At 37.8% G+C, this 23604-nt stretch overlaps 1 protein-coding gene across 2 annotated transcripts; it reads left to right on the forward strand.

The window, feature by feature from the left end:
- Nucleotides 1-42: 42 nt before the first annotated feature.
- Nucleotides 43-22165, forward strand: fra10ac1 (FRA10A associated CGG repeat 1). 2 transcript variants are annotated; one of them, XM_047377206.1, is made up of 14 exons: nucleotides 43-152; nucleotides 1170-1249; nucleotides 1452-1544; nucleotides 1973-2018; nucleotides 3925-4001; nucleotides 4214-4297; nucleotides 4465-4549; nucleotides 5915-5960; nucleotides 15777-15890; nucleotides 18895-18937; nucleotides 19784-19914; nucleotides 20049-20102; nucleotides 21577-21661; nucleotides 22007-22165. In XM_047377206.1, the coding sequence occupies exons 1-14, from the start codon at nucleotides 135-137 to the stop codon at nucleotides 22047-22049; spliced, it is 999 nt and encodes a 332-aa protein (XP_047233162.1). In that variant the 5' UTR covers nucleotides 43-134; the 3' UTR covers nucleotides 22050-22165. The 2 variants fall into 2 exon arrangements, with proteins under 2 accessions (XP_047233162.1, XP_047233163.1); XM_047377207.1 differs by lacking the exon at nucleotides 15777-15890.
- Nucleotides 22166-23604: the final 1439 nt, after the last annotated feature.

Raw genomic sequence — 23604 nt, forward strand, 5'->3', positions numbered from 1 at the left:
TGAAATGCAATTTTACAGAATTCCGACGTTACGTCATCACAGCGCGATTTGTCTGTTACGTCATCCTTCATCGACGAGCTTTTCAAACCGTAAACATTTGAAGGGAGGCATCAGAGCCTGAGCGAAAGAAAGTCATGGAGAATCTTGTGAAGGTAAAGTATAAATCTTAAAATTCAATCAAGTCTAAAATATATTTTTTTGCTCTGCGTGTGTTGTTCGTGTGTTAGCATGAGACCATTAGCTTCTTACTGTGTTTACTTTCTGGCTTACTGTGAGTCAAACGATCAGAAAATAATACATATTGGGAGCAATTTTAGTTTAGAGACGTCAACGTCCATTAAATGTTTGTACATTTCGGGACAACATAACGCAACAGCGGAATGGCAATTCTGTTGCTGTTATTTACATGGCCATACGTTTTACAATTATAATTATTATATAAAGTAATAAGTGAACTAATGCAAATATATTAAGAATTTACAACAAAACAGACAGCTTCATACAGCCTAAGAAAACTTTAGGATGACCGATTAATTTATTAACACTTATTTTCTGGACTCTACATATTGACCTGTTTAAATAGTATCAATTATTTATCAAGGGTACTGTTTTCTGAGGAAACGATTTATTATTTGTCAGGATTGTGTCAAAAAGAACATGTTTAACTTTGATAAATAGTTAAAAATGTATAAAGTAGTATCAGTCTGTAATATACACTAATGGCATAGTTAAAACAAAGGCACAGAAAGCTGGATAAATGTTGACCAAACATTTATTCTATTTGACAGGATCACAGAAATAAAAATGGAATTCTTTGAAAATTAAGATTGTTTGTTTCAAAGGGAAATGATAAAACCTAGAAGAGAAAAGAGCATCCAAACCTTCTGTAAATCAGTGTGAATGTTCTTCATGCTGCTGCTCAGGTCCCTGAATGCATCATACAAATGACAAAGCTGATCCTGGTATTTTTATGTAAAATCTGGACAAAATGCCAGGCTTTAAGTGTGACAGTATCTTGAAGCACAACCAAATGGTTTGCTGGGGAAAGATAGCTACTTCACCTCCTGATAACTGCAGATAATTCTGAACCGAAGGCTTGGAAGTCTGTTTGAAATTTGCTCGTCTTTTAAAGTAGCTGTGTTTTTGTGCATTGTGTGTGACATCAACAGATTCATGGAAGTGGCGGATATGACTCGGACTTCAGTGATGACAATGGAGATGGAGACTCCTCGGAGAAAGCGAGAGAGAGGTAAGATGAAACACTAAAGAGGTGAGTCATGCACTCATTGAGCTCAGTGGTGCGTGGAAGTGCTTTCTCTATTCAAATGTTGCCCTTCCACAAAATAGGCTTAACCATGCATCCATTTTGTTCCTGCAGAGTTCTGAACAGACACGTTTTATTTATCAGCTTTCTATTTATCCATCGTACATTCAGTGTTTATGTTTGACAGGAAACGTGAGGGGGAAATCTTACAGAAGCCGTTCGAAAAGGGTCGGCACCCCAAGGTGGCTCACCGCAGTTTACACTCGTGTGAAGTGGACAGGTGCTGTACTGCTGCTGGGAAACAGGAAAACGTTTCGTTTTTCTGATGTGTTTTTAATCACTCACTGTGAAAAAGGTTTTTGGGTTTTGTCATTTTCTGCTATTGCTGCTTATTGTTCGATATAAAGAAAAATTCAGGTTTCTTAAGTGTTCTTTGTGTGTTCATAATTCACGAGGGGTTAAACATGGGTGGAGATATGTATGGATTCAGTCCTAATAGAAGCCCTGTTCCCTTCCTGTTGACCTTTGTTACAGCCTAGGAAAAAAACCTAAAACATTCAAAATCTAATCTTTGAATTTGGTGCACTTCTGTCAAGCTGCATTTAAATGGTAACAGTAATTTATTCCTCTGAAAGTACAGTCTCCCACATTGTCTTACACTAGGCTGTCAAAGATGTTTAGAAATACACATTATATTCTTTTTTTCAGAGAGGAAGCCAGAAACAGAAGAGCTCATCTGATATCAATGAATGCTGTATCCTTTTCTGAATTACAACCAATTGCAAAATCTTTGATATCCCTTGAACCTTTTTCACATTTTGCTTTCCAACAACATCAAACCTCAATGTATATTTGGGAATTTTCCTGTGATAGAGCAACACAAAGTAACCCATAAATGTGTGAAAGTGGGGAATACATAGTTTTCAAATAATAATCTGAAAAGATGTGGCGTGCGTTTGTATTTAGCCTCCATGTATGTCACTACCAGCTTTGCATATCTCAAGACTGAAAGTTTTGCCAATTTTTCTTAGCAGACAAGCTCAAGTTCAGTAAGATTGGATAGAGATCTTCTACGAACATCAGTTTTCAAGGCTTACCACAGACTATCAAATATGAATGGGAATGGCCATGGATGTCACACTGCAGTGCATTCTGAGTACTTGGTTGTAGAAACACAAAGAATTTTAGTGCAGATCAAGCAGAGAAAAAGTTGTAGAGACAAAACGAGACCAAAAATGGTGAATATGGTGAAAAGGACAGTTGAGTTTATCGTGACAGGGTTTTGAAAGAGACTAGGGCCTTTATATGAGTTGGATCCCTATGAGATTCCTGACGAGGAGTAAATGTGTGATCCCAACTTGCTCAGGCTGCTTGTTTTTTTTTAATCCTCAACAGATCTGTGAAAAAAAATGCATTAGGTAGATCAAGATTATTAAGATTTTGCATGTCTACTGTGTAGTGTCTTGCAGATAGTATTTATGCCCCTTGATCTTTTATGCACGTTACGGCCACAAACGTTGATGTATTTTCTTGGGATTTTATGTGATAGGCCAACACAAAGTGGTGCATATTTACAAAATGGAAGGAAAATATTTAATGGTTTTCTACATTTTACACAAATACAAATCTGCCATGGGCTTTTAGATAGTCCAGCATGCTTCCTTCCATGATTAACCTGTAATTAACGTCCATCAACTTTGACCAGCTTCCCTAAGCTTGGTAAAGAATGTCATTCCCACAGGATGATGCTACCACCACCATGCTTCACAGTGGGGGTGGTGTGTTTAAGGTGATGTGCAGTGTTAATTTCCCACATGGACATGTTGCACATGGAGTTTGGCGTGTAGATAAAAAAATAAAATTTGGGTCTTTTCTGTCCTTTACATCTTGTGTCTAAATACAAACAATACTTTTTATGGCTTTAGTTCAATAGCTGCTTTTCTTTTTGCATCCTTAAATAGATGCCTGATTTGTTCTTGTAAAAAACTGATCAATGTCTTGTTGACAAATTGTCACACGTGAGCTGTGGATCACTGCAGCTCCTCCAGAGTTACCATGGGCCAAATGGCTACTTCTCTGATTAATGCTGTCCTTGCTTAGCCTGTCAGTTCCAGTGGATGGTCATGTCTTGATAGGTTGGCAGTCCCATATTCTTTCCATATTTGGATGATACATTCATATTTTTAAGCTTGGGATATAGATTTGTAACCTAATCCTGGTTTAATTTCTCATGAACTTTGTCCCTGACCTGTCTGCTGTGTTCCTTGGTCCTTCTGATGCTGGATGTTCACTAATGTTCTCTCACAAACATCTGAGGCCTTCAAAGAATATCTGGATTTATAATACAAGTGTATTAAACACACCTATTTACCAATTAGTTGACTTCTAAAGACAACTGGTTGCTCTGGATTTTACTTAGGTGTATCAGAGGAAGGGACTTAATAGAAATCAATGTAGCACTTCTTAGAAATTCATTTATTTATTCCTTTTTTAATATCATTAGGAAAGGAACTGTTTAATAAAACCTTAATATTTTTCTTTTTAAAGCAAATCTGACTTATTCTGTTCATTTGAAGACATTAGAACAGATGAATTGTGGAAACTGTGCCAGTTTATGCAAAGAAATGACTGATAAATTGATCCTGAATAAACACTTCCAGTTTGAGCGGCACAAGAAGTTTGTCGGTGACTACATTTTGTATTACGGTGGACAGATGGCTGACTTCAGACGCTCTGCGTGAGTATTTTGCCTTGTTCCACGAAAATCTGTCGTCTGTTGACTCTCACAGCTAAATTGATGCGAATTTGTTGTCTTTACCACACCACTGGAGATAGAGATGCCTTGTTCTGATCCAATTAAATACTTGGTTGCTTTCAGTGACGGCAGTAATTTCCCCCCATTTGTTTTGCATGTGGAAACTTTTTCATTTGGCCTCTTGTTGATTTCAGAACTAAAGATAAAACCGATCAGGACGTGCTGCGTGAAAACCACCGCTTCCTCTGGAGGGATGAGGATGAGGAAGACATGACATGGTGATTAATCAAAGTCATCTGCTCATATGTAAAACTAATGCCTCAGATGCTCACCTCACTTTTGAAAGAAAATGCATTCTGGGCCTCAAATGTCTTTTAGCATGTGTATGAGGTGACAGTCACCTTGTTTGTTATTTTTAGCTAACTTGTGACTCATTCTCCTAAAGGGAAAAGGAAGTTGCCAAGAAGTATTACGACAAGCTGTTTAAGGAGTACTGCATTGCTGATCTCAGCAGGTACAAGGAAAACAAGGTGAGCTAAATAAATTGTTGTCATAGTTGATCCATTTTTAAACCACAAAACAGCAGAAAACGAGTGAATAAAACGGGACTTGAAACGCCAAGGCAGTCCTCCATAGATAGCTTGCTGCCTCTGTGAGGCATGGCAGAGTAATCAATTGTTTGACTCTGCCCTAGTTTCTTGAGAGATTACATTAGATAATTGTCCCAGTGGTGATACCAGGTATAAGGGTTAATATTTGCTTATTGACACTAATCTCCATCATTACTGGCCTACTGTTGAAAGAGGTTGGTGGTATGATGGTTGTTTTGGGACTGTGCAGTGTCTATTTAAAACAACTGACAGTTGGGTTTGTTCAGCAGGACCCTTGACTTACAATAGATGCAGAGCTGTGTAAAAGTATTGGCGCCCTTATAGATTTCTTTTATTTCTCAAGCAAATGTTAATGCTAGACAAAGATAACTGTTGGAAATAGAGAAAGCAGCTTTTAAGATATAGTTTTTTTATCAGGGCGAAAACCTATACAAACCAAAGTGACCCTATGTACAAAAAAGAATTACTTAAATAGAACCTTACGGAAAACATGAAGTAGGTTACAAGATCTCAAAAAGACCTCGGTCCGTCTGGAAAAGGGTTACAAGGGTTACCTTTTCCAAGGCTTTGGGACTCCAGCAAAACAGACTGAGAGCAATTAACCTGGAATGTAGAAAACATGAAACAGTGGCGAACCTTCCCAGGAGTACCTGGCCTACCAAAGTTACTCCGAGAACGCATTAATGATGGTAAAAATATAACGGTCCTCAACTGCCTAACTGCTTTAGGTACTGGACAACTTGACGTAATTGATAGAACCATGAATCCAGATCTACAACAGAATCCAGAAATTTACATTTCCTGTTTCATTTTATTCTGTGTATGGTTTATTTCTGTCTTAATTTATTAAGTGTTGATTTAATTATCTTATCCCATATTTTTCTAATGTATTTTTTATGTTGGTATTGAGAGAGCTCTTATAAACTTCTATGGATATATTTTTAATCACATCAGCACAATTTATTATTCTCTTTGGTTTTGATTCGAAGTTGTTTAAAACTAAGCTAGCAATGTTATATGTAACTTAAGGGTTATTATATAAGCTTATTAACACAGTAAATTGTTAGATTATTATTTAAACCTGATGTATAAAAATCGTAATGGTCTTTAGAAGGTCTTAAAGTCTTACATTTTGCACATCTTCACTGGCAGTGCTAATAATTGTGGAGGGCCCGTTGTATGATCGAGGTACTGCTGAAAATGTGTCTTTTTGCCCAAGATTTAGAAAAAAGTCTCTTCTATTTTTGCTTGATAACATGGATCATTTTTATCTGTGTCCACCAGTTTGGATTTCGCTGGCGGACCGAGAATGAAGTTGTTTCTGGAAAAGGTGTGGCTTGCTCCATAAATACCTTACTGTAAAGTTGATGTGTTTTGTTTTTGTTTGTTTGTTTCTCCCTCCTTATGGATAGCTAAGCCTATAATCCTGGTCTTTATTAGCTGAACCCCTGGGGTAAAACAGGCTTCTTTAATTTAAGTTGCTCTTTTGCAAGTGGTGCATTTCAGGTCAGTAGAATAGTTTTGGAAGTTTCACTCATATATAACCATTTAATGCTTTATTCTTTATATTTTTACATATGATGCATTTACCTTTCTGTGAAAGAGTTATTGTTTTTTTCAGGCAGGTAAAAAAAAAAAAAAGAAACCCTAAACAGCAACATTTACATGACAGTGAGTTTACAAACATATCCACTAGATGGGGACAGAGATAAAGACTCTTTACTCATTACTTAATACAATAATATGGTACGTTTCGAACAAGTTCCACTTTACTACAGACTTGTTTAAAACCTCTGTATTACTTTAGTTTTACTTATATGTATATACTGTAAAATATTCAATGTTTTTCTCTGTTTTGTTTCATTTTCTCTTTCTTTACCTCAATCTCAGGGGATGCTAAAATCCCCTTGAAATTTGGACTCATTCGTAACACTTTAGTCCTCTGTTTATGCCTCTCATCTTCAGCCTCCCTCTGTTCTGCTGAGACATTTTGGAAGAGCTTTGATGATTCCTCTCTATTATTTGTTGAGGATTAGTGCCACATGTCCTCTTCTTGGTGTGGTACTGACTGATATTCATAGTTTTAACCGGTAAGGACAGTATCTACAGCTTAGTGAGGGTACACCTGCTTCGACAGCTCATTGATGTGCTTTGAGACATATGCTTTTTACATTTGAATAATTCCTTTGCCAAGATGGGGTACGTTTGTCAGCATGTTTATGCAGAAACTGCCATGTACTGTGGAGCATTTTCAAAGAAGGGAGACAGTTTACTTTAGTGTGCATCCAAGGCAATATCTCTCCAACAACCAAAAAAGAGCACCAATGTTACCTTAGGGACGTTATTTCTCTTATGTTTACACCACTGCAGCATCACAAACATAAAGTGTGTCTGAGAAGGCTGACTAAGCCAATATATTGTTCCAGATTAAGACTGTGTAATCCTGGTCTCTGACAGTTCATCCCCTGCTGCAGTACTGCTGGAAGTGGGATTAGATGGGTCAGATGTGCTTCACTTGAAGTGTCACCCCTTTAATTTGTGTGCTAATAATTCCCAGGGTCAAACTGAACCACTGCTGGGAACACTGAACTCTGGACTGTAAAATCAATAGCAAACCGACTCTGTAGAGGAGATATAGGATTCCCATTTAGTTTTGTCAAATCTAATTATGCACATGCAGCCTAAATGTGTGTGAAAATAGGACAAATACACCTTTAAAACTGATTTCACTTACATTGAGCAGAACAAACCCTTGTTCTTTGCAAAGACTGCAAAGAAAATCAGTAAGAACATGCATTTCTGTTTAAAGCTATGTTTGAAACGTCTGAGCTTCCCCCCCGTTAAACTGACCTTTTGATATCCTCATAAGGTGCACTGCACTAAAGCTCTGCCACAAATGTCTTTGTTCAACTAAAGGGGGTTATGTTCGTATTAGGTCATATCCACCACTCTCCATCCATTAAGGTGCTTCACTAGAACACTTACCCTTCCTTTCAAGGCCACAGTGTGATGTAAGGTCAAGGAGTCAGAGGTATATTTACTGTAATGTGTTTTTCTAGTACAGATATGTTCTGTAAATATTCTACCATTACAGAATGAGGGTAAGCTACAAATACTTCAAATTAACACTGATATGGTAGTTTATTTTCACACATTGCTAAAATAACGTATTTATTACCATCCCTGTTGTCTTGCTGAGTTTCTTTGGATAATTTTGAATAGTATTAAGTGGAATTGCAAAACCGTTTGATTCACCCCCCCTCAGTATTGTCACCTATCACCCATTTTAAACACAACTGTCCACAGGCAAAAACAAACCAGCCTTGCTGGTGAGGGGCCTTTACAGAAGCATCCTCACTAGCAAGGGTGGTTAATTAATATCTTTTACTTTTAGTAAAATATCCTTTTATTAAAAGTAAAAAGATATTTTCAATAAAAGAAAAAATGGGGTTTTATTTTAATTTGTGATTTTATGCAAAATTAAATACAATACAGGACCTTATCAACTTTACCTTTACAAAATCTAAATTAACAAATAAATAAAATTATAAACTCTTCTGTTGTGGCAGTATTGGAACACCAGGTGGCACTTGTTAAGTACAATGTGCCATTTATTTATCAGTATCAGTATTTACTGGTGCCAAGTGGTGAATTTTATAGCATTTATTAAAATTTCAGGCGCAGCAAAACATGTGATTAGATGACCATAGGATTTGCCATATTTTATAACGAAAATCTTGCTGTATTTTCACCGTTCACTCTTCACTGCTGCTCTATATCCAGAAACCCAAACCCACTCTGTGTATTGTTGACCTAAAACAGCCTGGCAGGCCTTCAGTCTTCTGCATATCATTGGTGACGGTTATTTTTTTGCATTCATTTGGTGTGGAGCGCTTTTTAATTGTGTTTTCCATTTCAGCTCTTAAAAACATACAATGAAAATACACCTATCCTTTCTCTCTGGATCAGAGTGTTGGTCACCTGTGACACATGAATTATTCGTATGATTGCATGTATCGTTTAGTGACATCTCTGCTGTTACTTAGGTATGTACAGTAACACCACTGACCCTAACCTTGTTTAAAGTTTCACATTTAATAAGCAGGTTAAATATCATAGTGGAGGTGCAAGAAATTTTGTCTCCTTCTTTAAGCCGGGAGAACAAACACTTCAATGAGTGTGTTTTTATCTCAGAGGAGTCAATGTAGCGTAGTGGGCACACAGCCTTTTCCGGCTATTTCACAAATATCAGTCTAAGAGCACCAAGGCAACATCAGGGTCTCTCTTCTTCCTGCAAAAAGAAGAAAATCCACACAGGATGCAATGTTTGTATGCACCCCAGAATCTATTTCTTTTTCTGTTTTAGACTCTAATCCTTGCAAGACGCTACTTTTTTAACGTCATTGCTGTTTTTCGTCATCAAACACATTTCTAGCAGTGTGCTCACAAAGGAACGTCTCCACTCGGGTGGAGATCTTTGCCTGCAGCTGATAGGCCCCACTGGCATTTAGCTGACTTGTTTGTGAAAGTCTTGTGTGCAGCTGACACTGGCTTTTGTGTTTCAGCTCAGATTGTCTTGAAATTCTGTTATGCTGGAGCAGATGTTCTACTGCAGCTTGCAGCGCTGCATTCCAGGACATGTGTTTCTGTCTTTTCGTTTAACTCTGGTATAAATTACACTTTGATGTTGCTGTCAGGTGAAGTTCAGAGGGCAGACGTAGCTGATGTTAAGCTACTTGTATGTGGGCGTCCCCAGATGAGACGGGGAATGGTGTTAGATTATGTAACATCTCTCGGTTAGAAAAAACATGGTCTCTACATTCCTTAAGAGCAGGAATGAGGTTTGACAGACCTCTGCTTCTTTTGCATGACTAACACTAGTGTTTCACATTTTATCTCATTACAACTTTAAACTTTAATGGATTTTATTTGGACACACTACACATGTCTATCACATCAGATTTATCTTCATAAAACAATAGATATCCCCCTTCTGCAGAATTATTGTTCTGGTCCACCACATTACATCTCTATTAAAAAACAAACAAACAAAAAAACAAGTTTTTGATTTCACTGAAAATTACCAATTCAAATTCAAAAGGTTATTTACCTTTCTGTAAGTTATAGCTTGAGTTTTCTTACATTTTTCTAATTTATGAGGTTTATATATTTAGAGCTTTCTGAATAGTTTATTTCATTTGATTTCAATTTGCATACTGGCAGTTTACTTTTAAGTTCCTGATGAAATAAAATGAAAGTGGCAGGCCAATTTATAAGTGAAATCATCAGTTCTTCTGCTTTAAATAATTTCTTTAGCCAGGTCTTTGTTCCATGGATTGTTTGTACTTTATAATTAGCATTACCCTGTTGGGCTCTGTGTTTAGCCAGACTAAATACTTTAGCTGCAATGAAGCTATAAAATATCATTTAAAAGTGACAGCTCACAGCTCCAGAGCTCTAATCTCAGACATGAACTGTGCAGTATTGTTTATCTGTGATTGTGTTACAAAATGCACTCAAAATGTTTTATGTCTTAATAGAAAAGAGATCAACCAAAAGTGACAGATACAGCACAGTTATCAGTGGTTTATGTTGCTGGTTAGCAAAACGAAGTGAAGTCTTAACAGTTTTGCACCATGAAACACAAAACGCTTCGTGGTTCTCAGTTCCATTTCCAGTGTTTGAGAAGTTTATGTAGGCACATCGGGGCACATAGCTTTACATTCTGCACATCAGTTCTTCACAGGCCCGCAGCAGGGGTTGATAAGCGTGTGGGCTAGCATTGTGATGGCCAGCCATTTGATGAGCAGCACTGCATTTTAAATTTGCCTGCATCGTTTTTTCAAAGAAAATTTCATAATTACATGTTTGGGGTTTTTACCTAGCAGAACCTGCTAAAAGATCTCCAAAGGGTGGCACACAGGAAGCATGCTGATCAGATGCTGGAACCACATCAACTGACTCCTTTTGATGCAATCGAGCAGCCAAAAGAAGTTCTTAAAGTCTCCATTCTGTCTGACTGAATATGAGCTATTTGGCAAAAAAGAATAGGGACAGATGTGGAAAGCCCAAAAGACTTGCAACTGTAATTTCAGCAAAAGGTGGTTCTACAAAACATTTAATCATCCAGTTCAAATGCACAAAATTCATAGTTCTTTGGTAAAAGAAAAAGGAAAGCCATATATCATTTTCCTTCCACTTTAAAATCATGCACTACTTTGTGTTGGTCTATTACATAAATCTGTTAAAGGGGAAAAGGGTTTAAAGAAGGGTCTGACTAACATAAACTTCAGATGGTTTCTGAAAATCTCAGAGAGGCTAGTTTCAACATAGATGTTCAAGCTTGTTCCCAATAACATGATAGAATATATGAGATTTATATGAATTAAACCAAATGCAATGATTAAAATCTGTTAATGTTTTGATAATTTTTCTGTCTATTCAATGCATATTTACAAGATGCAGGGGGATTAAATAAAAGACAAAACAAATTGTGTTATTTGTAAGAAATCTCCTGCTGGAACATCTCTCTACTGATGAGGTTAATTGGCAGCAGGTCAGTAACTTAATTAAGGATAAAAGGAGCATCCCACAGAGGCTTTCAGACAAAAAGATGAGTAGAAATCACCTAGGTTGGAAAGAGTGTGTGAGCTGTTGTTTAATCAGTTTGAAGAGAAAATAAGCAAAAAAAATACAACAAAAACCTTTAGATATCCCAATTTACCAGAACAGTGAACCCAAAGACATCTCTGTATCCAAAGATCTAATGAACAGGGTAGAAACCGAACACTGAGGTTGAGGGCTTTCAGCCAGCACCAGATTAAAAGGCTGCTTGAAATCCACTGTTAGTTTGCTAATTTGGTTGCATCTAAAAATGTATATTTAATAAAACTAAAGCATCTCTCAGAAGTGCCCCTGGCTGTCTGAAATTTGTCAATGATGAAATTGAAGCAAGCGTGAAAACTCTCCTACGGTCCGCTGATTCAAAATCCAAAAGCTTCAAAGATAAAGTTCTGTCTTTATGTAGCCTTCTATATATTGCAAAGACAATTTTTATTTATCCGAACCAGAGAGAAAAACATATTTTTTCTCAGAAAGCAAAATTGATTGAATCAAACAAAATCCTCTGGGTCATTTGTTATCATGTGAAGTACAGAAATCCACATCTATCATCAGATTTCACAATAATGCATCCACCATGAGTGTTTAAGAGTGATTTTAAAAATAAATGCACGCTGACTCAGGCCTCAGCTCTTTGACTTTATCCAGTGACCGTTAATCATGCAGCCATCTGTCCTGCGGTAAATGTCTGTCTTGATCTCAAGCCGCTGGCTGGTGGCATGATTAGCCATTGACGTAAGAGGAAAGGAGTTTCCCCTCTTAACGGGGTTTACTTAGCCAGCCTGTTGTCAGTTTTAGCTTTTTTCATGGACCCACGTTACGCTTACCTGACCCCATACTTACTGCATGTCAACAAACCACAGTAGACATCATTTACCTTAACGTTTTATCATTTCAGTGAGCATTTAAAAAAGAGTTAAAGCAGACTGATGCAAATCAGAAATAGGCTTTTTGGCCATTTAAAAGTAGCCCTCACTTGAGACAAAGTAGGGCCTGAGGGTTGAACACTGCCAGAAATAAGCGAGCGATTCTGGCCTTGATTATATTTAAGTTTTTGGGATTTATTTGGTCAAAGAAGTCACCTTGACACAGATTTAACATTAATTCCACTCTGCCAGGGTTGAGGTTGTTTGTACCTCAGGGGTCAAACTTGCGCTGCTGTACCCTCTGAATATATTATGTTATTTTATATTAGACACTGAGCTGGTTCTTTTTAACACTGCAGGGAGTTTGAATTTATTCAAGGGCAGTTTGGTGCAGAAGAAATGCTTTTGTGATCCTTTCTTTAGCCATAAATGCCACCGTTTATATACGTACATTACAGATTTATTAGAATTTTATATGTATAATAAAGACTTAAAAACACCACAGACAAATTCCCAGGTTATTTCAAATGTTAGAGTTAATGGGCAGGACAGCATACTAATATCTCTAGGCGGCAGCTACTATTGACACTAATTTGACAACGTGATGGGATGAGTGCTTTAATATGAACTGATGATGCAAAACCAGAGACTCATTTTAAAATTGATGCTTTAGGGGGTTCTTTGTCATAAGGAAGGTTCTGGTAAAAAGTTTAACAGTAAAGTTTTAGCACAGGAATAAACAAACTGTGGCTCTATGTGGGTCTGGTTAATGATGTGAGGACATAACTTGTAGAAAAAGTTCTTCCCCTGATTCAACAAGTAGTGCTTTACTTTGAACATCGTTAATTTCATCGACTAGCATTTCAGCTGCCATGCATGCAGCTCCAGGACAACATAAGATATATGAGCCCAACACACAGAGAAGGCAACATTACAACTACAAACACAGTCTCCCTCTCACTCTGAACCTCAGTGGAAGGGATGAAGACCCTCAGATGGCTCGGAAAAACTCAGATATGTTAGATCAACAAATAATGACCCATCATACAATTTTGCATAGTGTGCACAGAAAAAACAGGCTGTTTTTATTGGCTGTGGCTTTCTGTCTAACACATTGGGTGTAGATGAGATCTGAACCTAAGTTTAGTCATAGACTCGTTTAAAGGTGAGGGATCGGTGCAACCATGAGATAATTGGGATCTGATCGGGGTATTCCCACTTGCTAAGAAAGATAAACAGTAAAAACAAATATTAAATATAAGAATACATCCAAACAAATCTTAGTGTTTTTAATGGGAAAAGTAATTTAACAGTGAAAAATAATGATATTTAAGCTATTTATTAATGCAGATTATAAAAAAACCAAACTTAGTTCATCAGAATACCTCCGCTACACGATGAATAAATTTAAAATTAAATTAGGATTTGGCCTTGGACTAGGCAACTCTGTATCTGAGTAGCTAATTCAGTTATCCTATTGTAAAAGTGAAATGATTACAATTATTTGCCAATGACACTCAGAAAATGTAGAACTATGAAAGCTTGAGTGGTCCATAGTTATGTTTAAAAATGTCATGAAAGCTTTAAGAAGAATATCGAAGGTGCCTATATAATTTCAACTTTAAAGTCAAATTCCTTTAGTATCTCAAACATAATTTTTGTTTGTGTCCCCCGATGGCAAATCCTATCATTGACGTTACAACCTAGAACCGGAGCCAAACGCGTCTGTTTTTTTTCTTCTTTAAGCTGACGTCATTACTTCTTAATCTCACACGTGAGTCTGCCTTTCAGCCAGAGTGGCCCGAAGTCACGGTGGCCGGCGTCACCTCAGCCAATTGTTGAAAGCATCTTGAGCTGCTGCAGGTAAGGGGAAACATTGCTTTTCCCACAATGGATCCTTTCTTGTCCCTGAGCCAAGAGCGTGGGGCTGTGACGCACTCGCTCCCTCTGTTACAATCTGGAGGAACCCCGGAGACCAGATCAGTGCACCTTAAGCTTCTCTAGGGATGATAGGCGGGCTGTGCAGCGGCTAGAGGGTGGCCTCGGGCCATGCAGTGAGATAAAATAAGGGAGATGAGAAGGAGAAGTGTTGATATGAAGGAAGGAGTGCAGAAATAGGTGAAGTGGGTTGAAAGAAGTGTTGACACTTCTGGAGGTTTTGTGAAATCCCCACTTCTGAAATAAAACTTATATGCTTTCTCTGTGATTTTTTCCGGATTTTTCTCTAATGTTTTCACATGGTTCTGTAAGTCAATAGATTTTTACCATACCCACAATACCAACTTTTATTTCTAAACATTTATTTATAACATTTATTTATTTATAAAACAACCACAGCTGAAACAAATGCTGCACATAACTACAAATTATACACAAGCCTTATTTTGTATATATATAATATATTTTGTTTATATATGTATATATATTATTACTATTTTTAATTTTTTTAATTTTAATTTTTAATTTATTTATTAATAAACCAATGAAAACAAACATTGTCAAACTAGGTCTCGCTGATGCTGAAAGCCAAAGAAAATAAATTTGTTTTTGAACGAGTTGTAAAAGTAGGCAGTAAAGGAGCCTCTCTAATGTCCAGGGGTAGGTTATTCCACAGTTGAGGAACAGTAATAGAGAAGGTCCTGCCTCCTCTGAGCTTCCTCCTAGACCTTGGTACCTGCAGGAGCTGCTGTTCGGCCGACTTGAAGGACCAAAAAGGTAAGTATGGATAAAGAAGCTCAGAGAGGTGTGATGGGGCAAGATCATTCGCATTTTTGAAAACAAAAATAAGAATTTAAAAATTTGCTCTAAAATGCACAGGCAATCAGTGGACTAAGGTCAGAACACGGGTGATTTGTTCAGTTTTTTTGAATACCGGATAAAAGACGTGCAGCAAGATTTAAACCAGCTGCAGTTGAGAGAGCATGGACTGAGTCACTCAAACATCAAGTCTGTTACAGTAATCCAAGCGGGACGAAATAAAAGTGTGGATCACTTTTTCAAACAGTTGCCTGGACAGAAAAAATTTCACTTTTGTCGACTGCCTTAAATGATAAAAGCAGCTCTAACTCTAATTTGACTGTCCAATTTAAAATCACTGTCTAACTTAAACTACAAATCAGTGACACTGGGTTTACAATATACCATCAGGTGTCCCAAATCTACAGAAGTGGACTCACAGGGGCCACTTGTTCCCAAACCTATCACCTTTGTTTTCTTTTCATTAAAACTTAGGATTTAAGGCAAATCAAGCTTTACTAACCTCCAAGCAATCCAATAGTGCTTTGATCGAAAAGCCGTCCTTTTGTTTTAAGGGCAATCCTTAACAAAGGGGAATTGTTAAGATAGAAGATATGGAAGCACAGTCCCCTAAGTATGTAACCTAGAGGCAATAAATACACAGACAAAAGCAGTGGCCCTACAACTGAGCTCTGTAGGACCCCACATGACAGAGGAATGCAAGACAGTTTGAGTCTAAGGCGTTGAAACAGAAAGACCGATCAGCCAGATAAGATATAAACCAATCAAGTGCTGTGTTCTGAATGCTCACCAAGTGATTTTACATCTCACTTTGTGCATATAAAAGTAGCCTATGTAATAAGTAGGAAAAAAAATGTGCCTGTAAACTTTTGCAATGTGATGAATATACTGTCATCCTTCAGGTCAGTTCCAATGTGGGAACAAGCTCTGTGGAAACGAGGAAGGCCTGAAAAGCTGGGAGGTGAATTTTGCTTATGTGGAACATGGGGAAAAGAGGAATGCTTTGGTGAAACTCAGTGAGTTAATTATGTTTTTAAAAAAATGTAATATGTTATGTGTTAACATAACTCCGCGGCTTATAATGCACCTGTCTAACATCCCCAACCCATAATAACACTCTTTCAGGTGTCATTTGGCAGAGAATTGTGTTCAAATTACTGTAATTTGTAGATCTGCTAAGTCAGTCAAACTGGGAATGACAGGCTCTTTTAACAAGTTGAAGAGACAGGTCACCTCGAGACAAAATATAAAAATCTAGTTTGTGCTACATTTGAATCCAATTTGTGACAGTTTAGAAAAAAAACAACCGGTTTTACCGGGATACGCTTCACTGACAAGACGTCAGAAAACCAGAATGATCGGGTCTTGTTTTTTAGTTTTAAGCTGTTGCAAAAGAAGCTTTCTTAAGCAAAACATTCACAGTAATGTTCAAAAGTTTTAAATCCCTTCTATATTCTTCATACTCTCCTTCTAAGTATCCAAACTTTTAAAGTTGTCTTGATCAACCAGTTACCTTGGACTTCGGCTGCTGTTTTAACAGGTTTTTTTTTTTTTTCTTTCAACGTCTTGTACCCAAACATGGTAGCATGTTGTTCAGTTCTCAATTACAATTGAGAAAAGTCAATAAGATAAAAAAGGTAAATGGATACAAATAATTTCAATTTCAACTACAATTTTTTTACAAACAAAATTTACATACATTTTTATTTACCCCCCTTTTACTCTGATACCACTAAATAATACCAAGTGTTAGCAGTCACCTGTACTCATTTGTGGTATCTGTTTTGCCAAGGCCGCAGAGGTTAGAGAACATTAATAAACCAACAGCATCATGAAGACCAAGGGAAAAAAAACTAACAAGTAGGGAAGAAAGTTGTGGAGAAGTTTAAAGCAGGGTTAGGTACTCGGTGTTTCACAGTCTTGTTTTTGTTTCTGTTGTACCTTGATTTTTTTTCTCAAGACCAGTCAATACCACAGCTCCAACATTGTTTTTTTTTTACCACAACCTACGGTTAAACTCCTGGCTGCATTCAGTTGCAATCAATAGTTTTGTGAAAATATGAAAATTTAAATGTTGCCACCAGTGCTTCTATGTGCTGAGAATCAGAAGACGAGAGGGATGAGAAAACAAAGGGGAAAATTATTTTCCAGTGCAAAAATATGGATGTTTTTCTCTCTGTATTACACACAGAAAGAGAGAATGCTAAGTGGGTTAGGTCCTCCACCCTCACCTGTCACCTCCACTCACTCTCCCTGCAGCTAAAGCAAAGTCATTTAACATTTAGCGTTTCATACCTGTCTTGATTGTCTGTTTAACTTGTTACCAGCTTGTGGTTTTTTTTTGGAAATGTAGTGTTGTATAGTTATGGGTTTGTTTATGTACAAGTTTGGGTTCACCTGATTGTTACAGCACTGCACCTGTTATAGGTTCACTTGCTAAAGAGCTGAGGCAGATTTTCTTTAACATTTGCAGCAACAACTATATGAGTATGATGACATCCATGGTTGTGAAAATGGCCTCTCGTTAGTTTGGTCTTGGCCTTGGACTTTGTCTCGTCTCACTCAGAGTCTTGGTCTTGTCTGGATTTTGTCTCAGTCTCGGGTAAAGTGGTCGTGACTACAACGCTGGGGTTAGATTATAAAACAACATTCAAAAGCTTTGAACATCTCCCAATACATTGTTCAATCCATCACTCATAAAAGAAAACAGTGTTGCACAACTGTGAACCTACCAAGACATGGCTGTCAACTGACTCTGGGGGAGCTGCAGAGATCCGAGAAAAATTGGTCGAACAAATCTGGCCTCTGTAAAAGAGTTGCAATAAAAGAATACATGCAGTGTTAGAAAACTAACATGTAGCATGCTACCCTGAACACATCATTACCAGTGTGAAACATGGTGGTGGCAATATTATGCTTTGGGGTTCTATTCTTTAGCTGGTCAGAGTTGATGGGAAGATATATGGAGGTAAATATAGGACAGACCTGGAAGAAAATCTGTTAAAGGCCGTAAAAGACTTGAGACTGGGTTGGACGTTCATCTTCCAGCAGGACAATGACCCTAAACAACAGCCAGAGATACAATGGAATGGTTTAGATCAAGGCATATTCATGTGTTAGAATGGCCTAATCAAAGTTTAGACCTAAATCCAAATGAGAATCCATGACAAGACTTAAAAATAGCCATTCAAAGATGCTCCATACAACCTGAATCAGCCTGAGCTATTATGAAAAGATGAAAAGGCAAAAACGTGAAACTTATAGAAGTGCAAGACTGGTGGGGGACATGCCCCAAAAGACTTTCAGCTGTAATTGGAGCAAAAGTTGTTGTCCAAACACATTGACTCATTGGAGCTAAATACAAATGCACACTTCTCAGAATATTTATCAGAATACATGTTAAATACTGTATATTCTTTATGTTCTACTTTCCACAATTATACATTACTTTGTGTTGGTCTATCACAAAAAATCTCACTAAAATTCATCAAAGATTTTGGTTGTAAAGTGACAAAACATGGACAATTCTTAAGGTTATGCATAATTTTGCAAGATACTTTTAACTGAATGAAAGTTTTCGGCCAATTTCAATCTAGTGTATTCTCTGAGTGGAGGAGCCTTTTTATGCCCGAATGATTCGTGTTGACTTAAGTGGTTTAACAAAGGAACAAAAACAACCCTTGAAAATGATCAAGTACTTGAGCAAAAATAAGCACAACAGCAGTTATGGTCCCAAAAACCCTGAAGATCAACAGACCTTGTTTAATGCATGGATATATAATGATCCAGACCACTTAAGGAAGGACACAAAAGCAGAACAGGAAAGTCTGAGTACTTGAAGACGAGAGGTTTAGGGAGGAGAGAAATTCTGACATTCTGACTTCTGTTTAAAAGAAACTGTGTACAAAGACCATTGTCGTTAAATAAATTCCATATTTAACTTGCCAAGTATGATCTTTGTATTTAATTAAGATTTCAATTGCAATATAACCAGCAGTGATGTTATTGTTTCTTTTTTAGGACTGTGTCCTGAATGCACCTTCAAACTCAACTACCATCACAAGTAAGCCCACTTAAATTTAATGTTTAAAATAACAAAAATCTAGGTTATTTTGGCTCTGTAAGACATGCTTCTAAGACTGTGGAGAGTGTGAACTTGTCTTCTCAAAGTAGGGCAGATCACCATAAAAAGCGAGCATGCACAGTGATGTGGTGCACTGGGGTTTACAAATGAGTGTTGATGCATCTTAAGGGCATCACAGGCCACCTGCAGGACCCCATGCAGTTTGCTCACAGGGCAAACATGTTGGAAGATGATGCAGTCAACTTGGGACTACACTTTATCCTCCACCACCTTAAAAACCAGGAATGTACGCCAGGATCCTGTTTGTGGACTTTGCTCGGCCTTCAACACTGTCAACACAGACACACTCCACCAGAAGCTCAGTCAGCTCACAGGGCTGACATCTCACCGGTCAGTGAATCACCATGTTCCTGACTGACTGACTGGCAGGAGCAGGTGAAGCTGGGGAGCATCTTCTCCTACACAAGAACCATCAGCACCGACTCCCCCCAGGGGCATGTTCTCTCCTCTTTTCTCTGTACACAAATGACTGGACCTCAGCAGACATGTCTGTGAAACTCCTGAAGTTCGCAAATGACACCACTGTCACTGTTTTCACCCAGGACAGTGATTAGTCTGCATGCAGACAGAAGGTGGGTCGTCTGGTCCACTGGTGTGGTTAGAACCACCTGGAGCTTAACCCGCTCAAGATTGTTAAAACACAAGCTGTTAAAATGACTATCAAAAGTCATTAAAATCCAACATCTATTAACTTTGATTAATACTATGTTGCTTTTTCAGCAATGGCAACTTGTCACACTTAGGTCAATTTGTGCTTCTTTTCAGGAGAAAAGAGGTGAAGGTGAGGAGAAAAAGAAAGGCATCTGAGGAGAACGACGAGCCAACAAAGAAGAAGAAAAAGAAGAGGAAGAAATCCTCCTCTCATTCTAAGAAGCAGAAACACAAGAAGCATAAAGGTACCACTCATCCACAATCTTCTTTAAACTAACTTCGTGGGCTGAATCTACTACTCAGAAGCAGCTTTATTTACATTTTATTGTTGGATATGATATGTAAATATGAGCCTTAATTTATCTGGTATTTTCCATAGATCGCACCACCTCCTCCAGCGGTTCGGATTCAGACCAGCAACACTCTGATAAAGGTTGTGCAAAAAATTCCCAATCTCACACACACACACACACACACACACACACACACACACACACACACACACACACACACACACACACAAACACACACACTCTTGTTTTGCTATATGTAGTGAGGACCATGTGTTGACTCCCATTGACTTCCATTGATTTTCAGTCATTTTCAACCCTTTCTATGCCCTAACCCTGACAATAACCCTAAACCTAACTATTACCAGTGCTTACCTAACCCTAACCTTAACCTAAACTCAATTCACACCTTAGTCCTAAACCTAACCGTTAGCAAAATAGGTCGTGAGGACCAGCAAAATGTCCTCACTTTGGTACAATCGGTGCTCAACTTGATGGTGAAATTGGGAAAATGGTTCTCACTGTGATGACAAGACAGGAACACACACACACACACACACACACACACACACACACAATCAGTGCCCCAGTGAAAAACCCAATTTCTACCCTCATTCCTGGACATTTAGGTTGCTGCACTTCAAACTTTTTGACTGAAAACATCCTGACAGCTCCTCCTGGAGGCACATAGGTTAACCCTGCTGTTAATGCTAATCGGCTGACAGCAGCTCTGTTTTTCCTTGGCTTTTATATATTTATTTATTTTTTACCTCTGCTTTGATTTAGTTTTCACTGTGAACAGCGTGACACGAAGTACGCCTCTGCCCCCTTTTGTAATGTTTGTTCCTGGATGCTGACGGATAACAGGGCAGGGAAAGCGACAGTGTACACAAGAAGCACATTTCCTTTGCACAGAAGTTATTTAATTTAGCTCAGCGTGAGATAAGAACCATATAAATTTATATTTTGTTGCTGTTACCCGTCTTTGAAACTGGTGGTCTTTAGAAATGAGCATTAGACCTTTAAGAATGTAGGTTGTTTAGAGAAATGTTCCCTGGATGCAATTAGGGAAATAAAGAAGAGGACCTAGTTGGAAAGACACAGCAGTAATTAACATGTTTCAGTTATTTAACCCCAGCAGATGTAATGAGCACCTTCTCATTCCTTTAACAGCCTTCCTGAATGGTTGCTTAGACATCGTCTCACATAGGAAGTGCCCTTTTGTTCCTTGTGATCTCTGTTCTGCTTTTGTGTCCTTCCTTATTTACTTTGTGCCCTTTTTTCTTTTCTTGTTTTCTACCTACCGTTGTTTTGTTCTTCCTCCCTTGTATCCTACCTCTTTCCACTATTCTTCCTTCTTTGCTTAATTGTGTCTATCCATTATTCTTTCCTGGTCTTATCTTCTCTTTCTTCCTTCCTAGTGTCCTTCCTTCCATCCTTCTTTATCTTCTTTCTTGCTTTATTTTTTCTGCCTTCCATTTTTCTATTCTTATTTCATTCCTCATGTCCATCCATCAAGCTATTTCAAAAGTAAGACATTTTTTCAATAAAAAATGTTTAGGAACACTGTTAAATTTTGATCTTGTTTTCCTTTGTTTTATGACACTCCCGTAACAGACAGTGGAGCTGGGAATGAACCGGACAGCCAATCAGAAGCTGACCACTGGCGAGGGCCCGCCCCTGCTGTGGAGGAAAAATCAAGGTGAGGTTAACAGAAAAAGGTTCATATATGATCTCTCTCATTGAGCTCCTGAGTGTGCATGACACAGTATGTAGCTCATTTAGATCTATGTTGCTGAGGTTTTTTTAACTGTCAGGACAGGTAAGACGCAAAATCTTCAACTTTCAAAAAGGCTTTTTGAAAAGTTTCTGCATGTCTGCACTGTTTGTGCTCTGAATCATTGTTGGAAGCCAACAATCATCTCACTTCATATAGAGTACTGATGCTTTGCCAGAGTTAATCACGGTCTCCCATGCTACTGTTTACGTCAGCACTGAGCATTACAGGAACTGACATATCTGTGTTTCGGTTGTTTTATCTGTTTAGGGAGGAAGAGTTTGATGACTACTTTGAAGACATGTTTCTTTAAATCTGCTGGTATCAGCGGCAACCCTGCTGTGTCTACACTTCCTTTTGTATCCCGCTGATATTAAGTATGTTTTATTTGGGTTTTGTGTGCATGAAATAAACATAATGTTTACCCTGCCTTTCCGTGTGAGTTTTCTGTTGACATTTGTGGCTTCCTCTTTGTTTCAGTCTCTGCACCGTCATGGTGAGAATAATTGAATGTGGTTTGAGGCTGCATGGCTCATGGGATAGTGATGGCTAGATAAATTACTGCTTAGATCCATGATAAAATTAACTTTCTCACACCGCCTTTAAAAGTGTTCACACCCCTAGTTTTGTTAACTTTTTTATAATTATTTTAACGTTTGTACCATTACAACCACAAACTTCAATGCATTTTAATAAGGTTCTATGTGACTGCCAAATACAAAGTAGTGCGTAACTGTGAAGTGGAAATAAAGATCTAAAAAGCGTAGTGTACATTTTTATTCTGCCCCCTGCACTCACATACATCTGAATCAAATCCAGTGCAAACTTCAAATGCACTTTGCCTTCAGAAGTCAAAGTGCATTTGTAGTCAACCTCCCCTTAAGTCACAGCATACATGACTTTGCTGCTCTGACCATACTTGCCCACTGCTAAATAGGGGTGTGAATGCACACAAAACAAATGCAGACTATACTCAGACTTCAGACAACTTCAGACCCCCTTTATCTGTGGTCTAAGGGTGTCATAAAAGGCCTTGTTCCCGAGTCTGAACTTTTCAGTGGTGTGGTGCATGTATGCCAGCTTATACAAAGCTCATGTTAGGTAAGTGATTGTATGCATGTGTATTATAAAGTATATTTTGTGCATGGAGAATTGGTAGTTAATGGGTAGCTAACAGTAAGAATGTATTTTTGTCAGGTGTCCACACTCCTGCTTGAAGTTGTCCACTTGTATCTGCAGATGTAAATAGTTCTTTAACAAATTAGAAAATATGGGCTCAGTTAGGCAGCTTCTTAGCATTGTAAAGATTATAATACGTAAAGTACATAACAGAGGGAAATAGCAATATGATAACAGCATAGGTTTTCATGTAGCTGTTTCCTCATTTTGTAACATTATAAATGACACATAAAAAGATCACCGGGGGACAAGTTCAAATCTTTAAAACCCAAGTAAAGTTTAAAAACTTTACATGGGATTGCTGAAAAGACAAATTAAAACTGCCGTTTGACATTAAAGAACTTTAAGAGGATTTAATCTCACGAGTCTCTGTGTTTCTGCACAGCAGCAACGTCATAAAATATTGAGAAAAAACCCTTTTCTGCCTTCTTCCTTCAAAGTTCATTATCAGAAGTTTGGAAACAGAAAGGGAAATCTAATTCATTTTGCAAACAGGTCATGGGAACTAATAAACCAAAAACAGCTTTTCTTAATGATCAGAAATAAAAAGAAATAGGAAATAATTAAAAGTCCACTTACTGCTCATAAAATTCATATCAACTATGGAGGGTCTCTGTTTCTCTATGTTCCTGTGATCACCTCACAATGCCTTACTAATAAATTTGCTCCCCTTGCCTTTAAACAGCCCT

Source organism: Girardinichthys multiradiatus, chromosome 10 (assembly GCF_021462225.1).
Source record: "Girardinichthys multiradiatus isolate DD_20200921_A chromosome 10, DD_fGirMul_XY1, whole genome shotgun sequence".
Classification (NCBI taxonomy): Eukaryota; Metazoa; Chordata; class Actinopteri; order Cyprinodontiformes; family Goodeidae; genus Girardinichthys; species Girardinichthys multiradiatus.